Below are 13922 nucleotides of genomic sequence, written 5' to 3'. Positions count from 1 at the left end.
GCTTGCCTCCTGGCTTTACCAGGCCCTGAAGAAATCGCACTAGGTTGTTGTCTTAATCAGCTGGGAGCCTGGCTGCCTTTGGTTTCTTTCCCTACTTGTCCTACCTGGGGACCACACCCTCAGCTCTCCCTTCCCACTTCCCTCTGAATCTGCAGCATCCTTTTTGGACAGATAATCTGGCCCACTGGTTCAGCCTGCTCTACTGCCATGCCTTCCCTTGGCTCTCAGCACATGTAGGCAGGGGTGAGAAGGCCATCCAGCCTTCTTGTGTAGTTCTGATCTCTTGGGAAAAAAAAAAAAGAAGCCCAAGAAGCCCCAAGATATCTAGGTATCCTTGGCCACTGTAACCAATTGATGACATCATAGAGTTGGTACCAGAAAAGGAACTCCAGAAAAGGCAAACATCCATTCCATGACTACAGTCTACCCCCGAAACACCTGGGACAATGGAGGGTCCCCCTCTCCTCAAGGCTTGCTAGGCCAGACCAGTAACTACATTAAGGTAAACTGTTTTTAGAACCTCATTTCTTCTTTAGAAAATAAGGGGGATGTAGGTCAACTGGTAGAGAACTTGCCTAGCACGGACAAAGGCATGGTTTGGTCCATAGCACTGCTTAAACCCAGGGTGGTGAGACTTGTCCTCAAATCCTAGTCCTCAGGAGGGGAAACTCAAGGTCATCCTTGGCTATAAATGAGTTAAAAAGCCAGCCTGAGTACATGTAACCCAACTTCACAACAAAAATAAAAACAGCCTTGGCATTGTGGGGGGAGAGCTCTGTGAATTTGAGGCTAACCTGGGCTCTATTACGAGGCTGTCTCATCAATCAAAGACAAGAGCATTCTTTATTTTCTTTTGTTTTTGTTTGTTTGTCCCCCCCAAATAAAATAGTCATACATGTACTTATTTATTAATCCATTATTATGTAACAAGCGCCAGCAGAACGTAACAGCAATCATAATTTTGAAGCTCTGACGAGCGTAAACCTTATTTTGAGATGTTGACAACAACAACAATAAAAATATCTGTAGTTTCTTGACCGATGAGATGGCTTAGTGGGTTAAGGCTGCTAAACCTGGCAGCTTGAACTTGATCTTTAGAACCCATTTGCTGGAAGAAGAGAACTGACTTCCAGAAGCTGTCTCTGACCTCCATATGCATGAGGGGACATGTGCCACCCACCCCAGAAACATAAAAATAGACGTAAAAATCTGTGGTTTTTATTGAAGACAAAGTCACTATGGCTCTCACCTCTAGAAACACTTAGGAATTTCTCTTTGTGATAGTTAATAACGTAGGATGCATTTCCCCTTGGTTTCTTTCTTTGTTTTAAATTCTTATTTTATGTGCGTTGGTGTTTTGCCTGTTTTTTTTTGTTTGTTTGCTTTTGTTTTTAGTTTTTCTTTTCTTTTTTAGGGGGGCGGGGGGAGGGTTCAAGACAGGGTTTCTCTGTGTAGCCTTGGCTGTCCGGAACTCACTCTGTAGAACAGGCTGGCCTGGAACTCACAGAGATCCACCTGCCTCTACCTCCCGAGTGCTGGGATTAAAGGCGTGCGCCACCACGCCCGGCTTTCTCTGTGTAACCTTGGCTGTCCTGGACTTCCTTTGTAGACCAGGCTGGCCTCGAACTGATCTGCCTGCCTCTGCCTCCCGAGTTGGTGTTTTGCCTGTTTGTGTGTCTGTATGAGGGTGTCGGATCCCTCTGGAACAGGAGTTAGAGTTGTGAGCTGCCATGTGGTTGCTGGGAATTGAACCCGGGTCCTCAGGAAGAGCAGCCGGTGCTCTTAACCACTGAGCCACCTCTCCAGCCCTCCCCTTGATTTCTTGTTCATGGCCAAGGCTCTTCACTTTTTCAGGCTGTGAGGAATGTATGCCACTTTATTCAAATAGCTTCCACCTCCAGCTTGCTTCCCATCTTCCTGGCGCTCTTGCCATCCGGATACCACCTCTTCTGCCTCTGCCATTCCTGTTGTCTGACATTAAACTCTGTATTTAGCTTTCTTGTCCACTTACTGGGAGCCAATAGAACCTTCCAGTTAAACAGCTCCTTCCTCTGTCTTAATTCTAATCAGTGGTTGTCTATCTATTGTGTTGGCTTGTCTATTGTCTAAACAGTTGCTTTAGAAATATTATTAATTCTTTGAGAATTTCATCCATTATATTTTTTTATCATAGTCACCCCAACTCCACCCAGGTACACCCCCCCCCCTGCGCCTTCCATCTTCCTGTCTTCATCTTATTCACTAACCCATCTACTGTCCACTTTGTTCTAAGTAGGGACACCCAGGGGAGTGCAGTTGACCTATCAGCAGCCATGTGCTTAAGGAAATCTGACTCCCCAAGCCATTAACCATCCAAGGTTCCTGAGTGAGAGGTGAGCGCTCAAGAGCCCCCTCCCACTCCACACTTGAGTTTGTGTTGGTAGCCACAGCTGCTGGGAGTTCATGAGCACAGTGGTTCTGTAAACAGTATCTTTCAAAGGAAAAAGAAAAAGTTTTAAAAGCCAAGTATGGTGGTACACATTTGTGATCTCGGTACTTGGAAAATGGAGGCAGGGGACTCAGGTGTTCAAAGCCAGCCTCGGGTAAATCGTGAGTTTGATGCCAGTCTGAGCTATGTGATATTCTGTCTCAAAAAAGATTTTAAAAGAATTTAATTTTGAGGTCTAATTTATTATTTTGTATTTTTGTATTCTATCAAAAAACAAAAACAAAAACAAAAAAACGATAACCCACCAAAGTATGGTCCTGTGCTTTTATTATTTTTAATGAACTATTTTATGTATTCCACATGGGATATTTCTAGATCTTTCTCCAATTTCAGCTCTTCCTATGCGTATGTATTTTCCTCCTCACTTTCAGTGACCTTTCTGCTTGCTGTCCTTGTTTGACACTCTTGGTTGGCCTGTTCTGATTCCTGCTGGAGGTAGAGCACGTTACCCAGTTTGTTGATGTATTTTGGGGTAGTTTTCTTCCTTAGACATCTGGTGGCTTTTGTCCTGTAAGCTTTTCACCCACGGGTCACCCACCTCTCTATCCTGGAATGTCCTGGGCCACAGCCACTTTAGTCTGAGTCATTTTGATGGAATGAGAAAGGCAACCTTGAAAGCAGGCAGTCCCAGGCCTCCCAGATCCTCAGGGAAGGGAAGCCTTCCTGCCAGCCCTGCTAGTCTTGTTTGCTGTCTATTTAACACAAATTAGAGCCATGAGGGAGGAACTGCCTCTCTCAGGTGGGCCTGTAGGCTGGTCTGCGGGAGCATTGTCTTGATTAATGATTGACAGGTGAGGACTCCGCCTACTGTGGGTGGTGCCCTGGTGGTCTTTGGTTATACAGGCAATCCTGCTGAGCAAGGCCTGAGGAGCAAGCCAGTATGCAGCCTTCTTCCGCGGTCCCTTCTTCAGTTCCTGCCTTGAGTTCCAGCTCTGACTTCCCTCAGTGAGGTGATGATGGACGGGGTCCAAGTGTAAGCCACGTAACCGCTTGCCTCCTGGAGTTGCTGTAGGTACTGGTGCCTATCACAGTAACTCATTGCCAAGTGGGACAAGTCTTAGGCCCCCTGGACGAAATTTTAGGGGTTGGCCTTTAGTGTGGTCAGAGTCAGCAGTCCTGGGAGGCTACCCACCCTGAGGGGCTGGTGAGAGAGTGAGGTGTGGCTCCCTAAGCCTATCGATACCTGTGCTGGCCTTGAAGGTGAAACTTCTCTCAGCAGTGAAGGGGCAGACAACAATTGTCTGGGGGTGGGGGTAGGGGTGGGGGTCACTCATACAGAGACACAGAGATAATTCGCTGTGGTGATGAGGGCGGAACCCAGGGCCTCACTCATGCTATGGCAGCACTGTGCTGAGCTTAGTAAACCTCCAGCCCTGAAGCAAAATTTCAATCGCCTTTCTCTAACCGCCACCATTTTTACCAGCAGAAAAGACCACTTCATGGTGTGTAATTGGTACGTAGATGGGAACTTTAAATATTTGTTGCTGTTGTTGTTGTATTTGTTTTTTTTTGTTTTGTTTTTTTTTTTTGAGCCAGAGTTTCTCTGTGTGGCCTTGGCTGTCCTGGACTCTCTTTGTAGACCAGGCTGGCCTTGAACTCACAGAGATCCACTTGCCTCTGCCTCTGAGTGCTAGGATTATAGGCGTGGGCCACCACGCTTAGCTTTATATCGCCCCATATAAGCAGAGCTCTAACCCTGTTTTCCAGGTGCCCCAGTGATGATGAAAATCATCTATATTATAGTAAACTGTAGAGAGAGAGAGAGTGTAGATGCTGGGGTGAGCCTGATGCTGGGTTAAAGCAGAGGGCAACAAGGAGACAAATGAACAGTTCCCATGGTAACCAAATAGTTCATCCCTGTCCCAGGTCAGGGCCATCTTCTTGGAGCCACCCTGACACCTAACATGCCACCAGAACATGTCCGCCTTGAGTCTGCCTTGTCTGTGAAGTTCGGTGCTGGCTTCACGCTTCTGTTCTGGCCATCTCCGACTCCTCTCATCCTTTCCCTCTGGTGCCTCAGACTCAGAAGGCAAGGGATACTGAGCCAGATCAGAAATCCACCAAACGAAGCCGTGTGGGTCAGTCTCCGGCCGAGATTCTAATGTCTTGGTTTCTGCGTGTGCTCGTGAACTCAGGGAGTGCTTGGGGCTGAGGCAAGGGTGGACTGGCCTGGGATGAAAGCTTGGATCTGAACGGTTAGACAGTGTCTGGAATTGTGCACAAAAGAGAATTGAATTGTAGATCAGCTGGGGAGCTAGTGAGACAGCCTCAGTGCCCTTGGCCTCCAGGGCTGGAAGCCTGTGGGAGCGCATAGCTGGCATTTTTTTTTAAAGCATGAGATTAGGAAGTCTTTTTGCTTCCTCTGTAAAGAGCTGGGATTCAATGAACTCCGAGGTAGGATGGGATGGGAGGTTTTGTTTTGCTTTGTTTTGGCAAAAATAAAGCAGATCTGGTTTGAGTGGTATGAGGCACTGCAGAGAGGCGTGCTCTGCCTACCGTTAGGTGAGCGGCAGGTTTGGGAGCTGCTGCGCGGCTTGGCAACCACCAAGTGTGTGGAGAAGCTGTGAGTGCAGTTTCGGAAGAGGGCCTCCCTACTGGACTCTCCAGACACCATCTTTATTTAAGAAGCCTCAAAACACCATTTCACAGTAAGTTCTAAGGTTTGCCTCTGGCCGGTGCTATATCAGTGGTTCTCAACCTGTGGGTCCTTGTGGGGGGGGGCGGGGGGGGGGAGTGGGAGGGGTCAAAGGACTCTTTCACAGGGGTCACATATCAGATATCCTGCATGTCAGATATTTACATTACGATTCATAAAAGCAGCAAAATTACAGTTACGAAGTAGCCGCGGAGATCATTTTATGGCTGCTGGTCACCACAGCGTGAGGAACTGTCAAGAAGGTTGAGGATCACTGACTTGGAGGCTGGCATCTCCTCCAGATGATGGGTATCTGGAGTCCTCACTCAGGCACTGGCTGATGCTGTGATGATGACGCGGAGAGGGAGGCCCGCCCTGGGAACCTTGGGAAGCGTCAGGCAGGCTCACTCAGATACGAGATGAGTAGCCTATCTCTCCATCTCTAGCTCTTGTCCCAGAGGATGTTGTCAGGCAGGGCTGATGGCATGGCTGTATGGGTAAGGGTGCTCGCAGCCAAGCCTGATGCCCTGGGTTTGATCCCTGGAAGCCCACATGGTGAAAGGAGAGAGCCCACTCCCTCCAAGCTGTCTTTCGACTTCCACATGCACACTGTGTGCAGGCGTGCTCACATGGGCGTGCGTGTTTGCGCATACACACACATACAAATGCCAAAAGAATTAAAATTTAAAAATTCTCCTTGATGCCAGGTGGTGGTGGTGCACGCCTTTAATCCCAGCACTTAGGAGGCAGAGGTAGAGGCAGTTGGATCTCTGAGTTTGTGGTTAGCCTGGTCTACAAAGGGAGTTCCAGGCAGGGCTACACTGTCTCAAAAAACAAACAAACAAAAAAAACAACAAAAATTATCCTTAACTTTTACCACAGCTTTGCAGGATCCATTTTGTCCATTAACCTGGGCACTTAAAAGCGTCTTTGCGTGCACAGTGGGAGTGGGAGTCACAGGTGCCACGAGCGATGGGTGGAGTTCAGAGGACAATCTCAGTTCTCATGTTCCACCTTGTTTGAGACAAGATCTCTCATTAGTCCCTGTGTCCCGCAGGCCAGGTGGCTCAGGGGCTTCTTGCTCTTCTCCCATCTTTGTCTCCATCCCACCATGAGAACACTGGGGTTACAGGTGGTCACTATTATGTGGGGGCTTTTACATAGGTTCTGGGGACCCCAACCTGGTCCTAATGTTTATGCGGAAGTACTCCACCCACTTAGCCATCTCCCCAGCCACAACCTGAGCATTTCTTTTATACACTTTGGGGCCTGGGGATATAGCTCAGTTGGTATAGTGCTTGCCTCCATGCACAAAACCTCAGTGTGCTTGTAATCCAGCATTCAGGAGGTAGAGGGAGGAAGAGTCTAAGTTCAAGGTCATCCTTGGTGGTATAGTGAGTTCAAGGCCAGACTGGGTATCTTGGTCACTGATCTATTGCTGTGCAGAGACACCCTGACCAAGGCAGCTCTTATAAAAAGAAAGCATTTAATTGAGGTTTGCTTATAGTTTCAGAGATTTAATCTGTTATTATCAAGGTGGGAACATGCTATGCAGGGAGCACGGCAGCAGGCAGGCATGGTGCCAGAGAAGTGGCTGAGAGCTACATCCAAATCTTAAAGCAGAGAGAAAGAGAAAGCTTGGGCCTGGCATGGGCTTTTGAAGCCTCAAAGTCTCCTCCAGTGACACACTGCTTCCCACAAGGCCGTAGCTCCTAATCCTTCTAATCCTTTCAAATGCCACTCCCTGGTGACCAAGCATTCAAATATATGAGCCTATGGGGGCCACTCTTATGCAAACCAACACATCTCACTCTCTGGCCCCCTATAGGCTTGTAGCCATATCACAATGCAAAATGCATTCCGTCTGACTTCAGAGGTCCCCCATAGTCTATAAGTCTCAGCATTGTTTAAAAGTCCAAAGCTCAGCCAGGCATGGTGGCGCATGCCTATAATCCCAGCACTCGCAAGGCAGAGGCAAGTGGATTGCTGTGAGTTCAAGGCCAGCCTAGTCTACAAAGTGAGTCCAGGACAGCCAAGGCTACATAGAGAAACCCTGTCTCAAACCACCACCTCCCCAAAAAAAGTCCAGAGCTCAAAGTCTCTTCTGGGACTCATGGCAGTCTCTTAGCTGTAACCCCCTTGTAAAAATAAAAAAGCAGATCACATACTTCCAACATACAATAGCACAGAATGTACATTACCATTCCAAAAAGGAAGAAAGGGGGCATAATAGAAAACACGGGACAAAACAAGACCAAAAACAGCTGGGCAAACCCAGCAGATGTCAAAGCACTTTCAGCTTTGTTGACTGTAACATGCTTTTCTGTCTTGGGCTGGTTCTGCCCCCTGTCTTGTTGTCAACAGGCCTGTAGCGTCTCCAACATCTTGGGCTTGGAGACTGTGACAGGCCTGACCATGCTCCTTATAGAAGGCTTCAGCACAATCCAGGCTTCACCCTCACAGCTTTGCACAGTGGCCTCTCTAGGCCTCCAGGTAGGGACACCCCGTGACACATGCCTGGCCTCAGCAGCTTTCCTTCATCTCAGAGGAAGAAAGCAAACTCCTTCTATCCTTGACTCTAAAGCCAGACCTATGTGGCTGAAGCTGCCAAGTTCTGTTGCTTGCTGGGGCTGGAATCTGGACCCTTGTTCAATTTCATCTGTATCAGCTTTCTGCTGTGGATGGTTTTCTTCACTGCTTAAGCTTTTAATTCCTTTCGCAAGTTGAAAGCTTTATTGAGTGGGCTCTTGCCCTGAGGTCACCACTCCCTGTATTCCATTTACATCTGGCTTTCCTTTGAGCTTTATCTCCTTGTACACTGGACTTAGCTCCATTACATTTCTTAGCACTCCTTTTCTCCTCAAACTGTATATTCTGTATTTGCCTTTGTCCAGCTTGCTCCTTTTTATTATAGATCTGCATAAGAGTGACCGCTAATAACTACATGGCAGAGTCAACACTAGGCTGTCTTGAAATCTCCTCTGCCAACACCATTAATCCTAAACACCTCAATTTAGTCTCAGACAGATTTTTAGGACAAAGGCCAAAAGCATTCATATTCTTGGTCAAAATATCACAAAGCTACTAATGTTCCTTCCCTCTGAAGCCTCTTGATGTTATGATATATAGTCATGCGGCAACAGGGTACCATGGTGGGCTCACGCTGAGATCTACCCTGGAGGGATTATGCCATTCTACAGATCTGGTATAAAGGGGATTTATTGGGGTCAGGGAGAGGAGAGCTTGGAGAAGGGGGTAGAGGTAGCAAGCGAGCCATGAGGGCAGAGAGAAGGAGAGCAAGGAGGGAGAGAAAAAGGGTGCCTAGAAAAAAGGAGGGGGGGGGTCTGGAACAGAAGGAACAGAGCAGGCTGGGGGTGGTTGGGGTCCTTTTATCCACCAGCCACCTGGAGGCAGGTGCTGACTTAAGATGTTGCTAGGTCCCTGAGATCAGACCAGCGGAATGACCTGCACACTAACACTTAAGCTGGGCCCACAATGCTCACAGCACTACTGCCCTTGCTCCTACTGGGATGATCCATTAAGCCCCCTGTCTCCTTGAAGTGTTCAGCCACTTTTCTAGTCCAAAGTCTCAGTGTCCTCCCTATTCCTCCAACAAACAGCATGTGTCAGGCCTGGCACAGCAATACCCGATTACCTGGCACCAACTTCTGTCTTGGTCAGCATGACAAGGCAACTCTTATAAAATAAAACATTTAATTGGAGGCTTGCTTATAGTTTCATAGGCTTAGTCTATTATTGTTATGGCAGGTGAATGAAAAAACAAGTAGAAAGAGAAAGACATGACTGCTCCTAGGTATGGTGAAGGAAAAGGTTTTTGTAAATAAAAGGGAGAGTGTGGGCGGAGACAGGGATATCTGGGAGGGTCCAGAGTGGACATGACCAGACCAAACTTGGCCATGTGAGAAGAAGGGGAGGGGGACAGAGAGGGGAACCAGGTGCAGTGGCCAAGAGGGCAAAGGTATAAAAGAAGTGGGCAACCAAAATGGCTGGATTATATAGAGAAGAGCCTCTAGGGAAGGGCAAGGGGAGGGTAAAGGGCAGGGTATGCCAACCATACCCTGTAACAGGTAGGGACTGAGGAATGCTGGGAGAGCATGCTGGCCAAGTTTGCTTTGGTATGTTAAATAGATAGCTAGGGTCCTCTCTCCCAGGGTTTGAGACTTAACAGCAGGGAACATGGTTACCTGCAGGCAGGGGGAGGAGAAGAAGAAGAGAGAGAGGGAAGGGGATGTGAAGGGAGAAAGGGAAAGAGAAGAGAGACTGGGCCCACCCTCAGTGACACACTTCCTCCAACAAGGCCACACCCCCTAATCCTTCTAATCCTTTCAAACAGTACCAGTCCTGGTCACTAAGCATTCAAATATATGAGCCAACCAGAGACATTCTGCACGAGGGGCTGCACGAGATGCCCATCTCAAAACAAAACAGACAAATGCATATAGCACCTCAGCTGGTATTAGCACTGAGCTTCTCACCGGCCCTCAACCTTAGCCGCTGCACCCCTAGAAGGAAGAATTAGGGTGGAAGGGACTGAGATCTGAACCCAGATCTTCTGTTGCTGTTCTTCCGTGAACAGGTGCCTTGACTTGTCTGAGCTCCAGCGTCCGCACAGTAGAATGATCTCTAGGCCTCCTGCTGTTGGCGGCTTCCAGATAGCCACACGCCAAGGTCCTTAGTGCAGTCCTGACATCTGATTGCCACCCTCATGGTTAATATCCGCATCACTGTTGTCCCCACTCTTTCCCCCAAGATGTCTGGGAGGCTCCTATAGAACAAAGAACCTGGTGACTCTCCAGGTGTCGCGGATATGTTCTGTGGTATACTGCTCTCCGAATGTCAAGGGCATCAAAATCTAGAAGGGGACAAAAGGGCAAGGTCCACGTGGTACTCCAGATCTGCGCCCCGCTTTTTCACAGGGTTGCTGAGTGGCTCAACCCGTTCCAGGCTTCCGGGGTGACTCTTCTGTCTCTTTCTGTTCCTTAGGACGCCAACTAACCAGTTAAAGACTGTTCCTCAGAGACCTGGGAGGAGAGAACTTGCCCTGGTCCCACGTGTTTTTCGTCTGCAACCCAGTCACTCTGCACAGACAGCAAATGCTCTCTTTTGGGAAAAATGAGAGTGCACGCAAGTGAAGAGCTGTCAGAGGTGACTCAAAGTCTTCAGAGGCAAGTGCTCAGGGACCTGGGTGCAGGCTGCAGACCATGGTGGGTTTCACAAAGCTCCTGTGATTTTCTGCCTCAGGCAGCCTCCTGGGTTCAGTAAGATGCGTTGAGAGTGACCCGGTCTTAGGATGTGAAGATGGACCATACATTCCACTGAGGGGGCCTGGACAGCGTCACTTTCCCAGGGCTATACAGTAGTGTGAAAATAGACTTAAGCTCCCTAGTTAGGTGTCTCAAGTGATAAGGCTAAGACCTTTTCTTTCTTTTTTTAAAAAATGAGTTTGGAAGGGCAGATACTGTACTGACACTGATCACAAGTGGACGACCTGGGAAATACCAATCCCCCAGTACCCATTGCTCTTTCTGTCATATGTGTGTGTGCATGCAGACACATGTGTCTGAGTGTTTGTGTGCGTGTGCACATGCATGTGCATATATGTAGGCTCAGGACAACCTCTGGTGTTATTCCTCAGGAGCCATCTACCTTGTGCTTTGAGGCAGTTTCTCACTGGGTTTTGGGCTTACCACCTCGGCTAGGCTGGCTGTGCGGCAAGCCCCAGGAACCCACTTGTTTCTGCCTTCCTGGTCCTGAGATTGCAAGCAGGGGCCACCAAGCCTGGCTATTTTCCTACCAGTTCTGGGCATCAAACTGATGTCATCTGTTTGTGAGGCAAGCATTTTCCCAGCCATCTTCCTAGCTTCCCTCCAAGCTGTCTTCAAAGATAGGATCTTGCTGTGGAGTCTAGACTGACTCAACTCCACCATCCTCCTGCCTCAGCGTCCTAAACGCTGGGGATTGCTGGTGTTCACCACCTCGCCTGGTTTCTCCTTCCTTGTCAGTTCAGTGTCTTTAGCTGCTTTTCCTGTTGCTGTGATGGGATACACCTGACAAAGGCAACTTCAAGGGCGAGCCTTCATTCTGGCTCACAGTTGAGGATTGCTGTCTGTCATGGCAGGGACGGCTCAGCAGCAGGAGCTTGAAGCAGCTGGTCACAGCCCAGCTAAACTCATGGAGCAAACAGCAACAAATGCATGCTGCCACCCCGCGCTCTCTCTCTCTCCTTTATACAGCCCAACGGTCCACACCAGGTCCCGCCCGCAGTTCAGATGAGTTTTTCCCCACAGCAATGGATTTATGGTCATCCCTCACAGGCATGCCCAGATGCCCATTCTCAGGTGCTTCTGGATCCTTCCAACTTGAAAATTAACATTCAGTGTCTGAATTGATGCAATGCTGCGGAGGGACAAAGTGACTAAGAAGAATGTGACAGCGTGAGTGCCCAGTCGGCTTGGCACAGACCTATAATCCCAGACACTCACAAAGCAGCAGCAAGAGAACTGAGGAGATTCAAGGGCCGTGAGGGGATACCAGACAACTTTTGAGTCCAATTTAGGGAGAGCCTGACATAAAAAAAAAATTTTTTTTTGAAGTAAAAGTGAAGTTAAGCGTGGGGCTATAGCTCAGTGTGGATACTTTTTCCAGCTGTGTGAGGCCCTGAGTTCGATCCTCAGTACCTGACAGGGCTGGAGAGTGAGGGGGTTGGGAGGGGGAGTTGAAGCTCAGCAGGGCATAGTGGTGAGCTGTGGGAAGCTGGAGCCAGATCGCCAGCCCCGTTTCAAATCTCATGCTTGCTACTTGCCATCCGTCTGAGCTGGGGAAGCTGTCTGACCTTCCCAGAAGAGAGCACAACGCTTGTTGTGACCTTGGGGGGTGGGGTGGGGAGGCGGGGCTCAGCTCTCTACCCACTACAGAACTGTCACCTGCTGTTTGTAAAGATTCCTCTGGAGTAATCGGTGAGAGCAGGTTGAGCTAATAATGTAAGGGAAGCCACAGCCGGTCCCCAGCAAACTGAGAATGACCTGTGGGGTTTGGTGTTACTGGCACAGTGAAAAACCAGGAGCCTTGGATTCAGGTAAATGACCTTGCTATGCTGAGATTACCCAGCTCTCGAGAACCCCTCAAAAAAGACCACCAGGACTTGATACCGATGCAATATACCCAGGATAGGAGAGTGATACCGGAGCTTCAAGGGTAATGGGTTTATAAGGCAGGTTGGGTCCAGGAGGCTGGATCTGCAGGGAATTTGTTTTACCTCAGAGGATCATTGCACGTTAATTGTATCTAATTGTTCCGGTGGCAGGTCTAGTTTATGGCAGTGCATGGGCTTTCCCGGAACACAGGAAGTAGTGAAAACACCTGGAGGACAACTTCTCACAGACCACGGCATTAATTGTAGACTATACATTACATATAGGATATGGCATTAATTTTGCCCCTACGACCCAAGAAACGAAACCTCTCATCTGAAACTCAACGGTCCCTGGGCCAGAATTTTGGGGAAGACGCACACTTGACTTAGGCAGATGTTTTTTACTCTGTTGGAGGGAAGGAAGGAGCCAAAGAAGACAGTTCTAGACTTCCTCACAGCCCCAGAGAGGACCCTGGGCTTGCAGGAAGTGCTCACACAGAATGAACTGCACAGTACAGTGCGTGCTGCCAGCGTGGTGGGCCACAGATATGCTCCTCATTTCTGCCTAGTGTCTGGGACCAAGCAATCTCCTGTGGGAGACCTATCATCACCGAGCCTCCAACAGACACCCAGATACCTTCCCCTCCCCCGCTCATCTCCCAGGCAACAGTTAGTGGTTAGCAGAGGACGGAAGAGGGCCATAGCATCATCACCTAGCTTCTCCATCACCTGTACTAATGGGATGGGGAGCACCGCCTCTCTGTAGGATGCTGGAAGCTGCCCTTGTACCAGGAAGGCAGGCAGGTGTGTATGTGGTTGTCTGTGGACTTTGTAAGCCTGACTAGTAGAGAGAGGAGGGCATTTCTTATAATGACAAAGCTAATTCACACATGATACCAGGTGCAGTGGCTCACGCCTGTAATCCCAGCACTTTGGAGGCTGAGGCAGGAGGACTGTTGTAAGTTTGACACTATTACAGTTTATGTAGTAAGTTCCAGGCTAGTCTGGACTACAGAGTAAAATACTCAAAAACAAAAAACCAAAACAACAACAACAACGACCAAACAATAAACCACAAAAACTCATAAATTATGCCTGATGTGGTGATGCCCATAATCGTGGCACTGGGAGGCTAAGGCACAAGAGTTGCCGTGAGGTCTAGGCCAGCATGGGCTGTTGTGTTCTGGGTTTGGCTCAGGCTCTGCTCTGGGCTGGGTCAGCTACTGAGTCTCATTAACAGAAGCTGCAGCCTTCGGAGCCAGAGCAGTACTTCTGTGCAGAAAGCTGATGTGAAACCAGGGCAAAAGCCTTCACTGAGTTTCCGTCTGTAAAATAGTCTTGCACTTACGGGCCCTGGCTCATACATTTTAAGTATCCTGAGGTTATAAGCATTAAAGTCTGCAGGAGGCAAGATAAGTGTTCTCAGGGCCTGGGGAGATGTACTGCCGATGGCTAGGAGTGTCTCCAGGGGATGATGGGCATTTCCTTTCCTGTGTGCGGATGTGAGTGTGGTATATATGCGCACTAGGGGCGGGGTCCAGGTACATGTGCATGTATGTGCACAGAGGCTGGAGGAAGATGCTGGGTGCCTTGCTCCATCAGTGCCAGCCTCACTCCTTTGAGATGCATGTCTTACTGAACCTGGA

The 13922-nt window shown here is 48.8% G+C and overlaps 1 protein-coding gene across 3 annotated transcripts in view; it reads left to right on the top strand.

The window, feature by feature from the left end:
• The first annotated feature begins 381 nt into the window (after positions 1–381).
• The window catches only part of HK1 (hexokinase 1), a 104870-nt gene continuing 91329 nt past the window's right edge, over positions 382–13922 (top strand). The window contains exons 1-2 of one of the 3 annotated variants that reach the window (XM_084751934.1): positions 382–502; positions 10128–10309. Coding sequence is in view for 1 of the 3 variants with exons in the window: in XM_084751933.1 (XP_084608059.1) it covers positions 13014–13080 (67 nt within the window). In the remaining 2 variants the exon portion in view is untranslated. Of the gene's footprint in view, positions 503–10127; positions 10310–12975; positions 13081–13922 lie in introns of those variants that run through there. The other 2 variants (XM_084751935.1, XM_084751933.1) reach the window with 2 other exon arrangements.

The sequence above is a fragment of the Acomys minous genome (genome assembly GCF_964271855.1).
Source record: "Acomys minous genome assembly, chromosome: 13".
NCBI classification, from domain to species: Eukaryota; Metazoa; Chordata; class Mammalia; order Rodentia; family Muridae; genus Acomys; species Acomys minous.
This window is presented reverse-complemented; position numbering and strand designations above follow the sequence as displayed.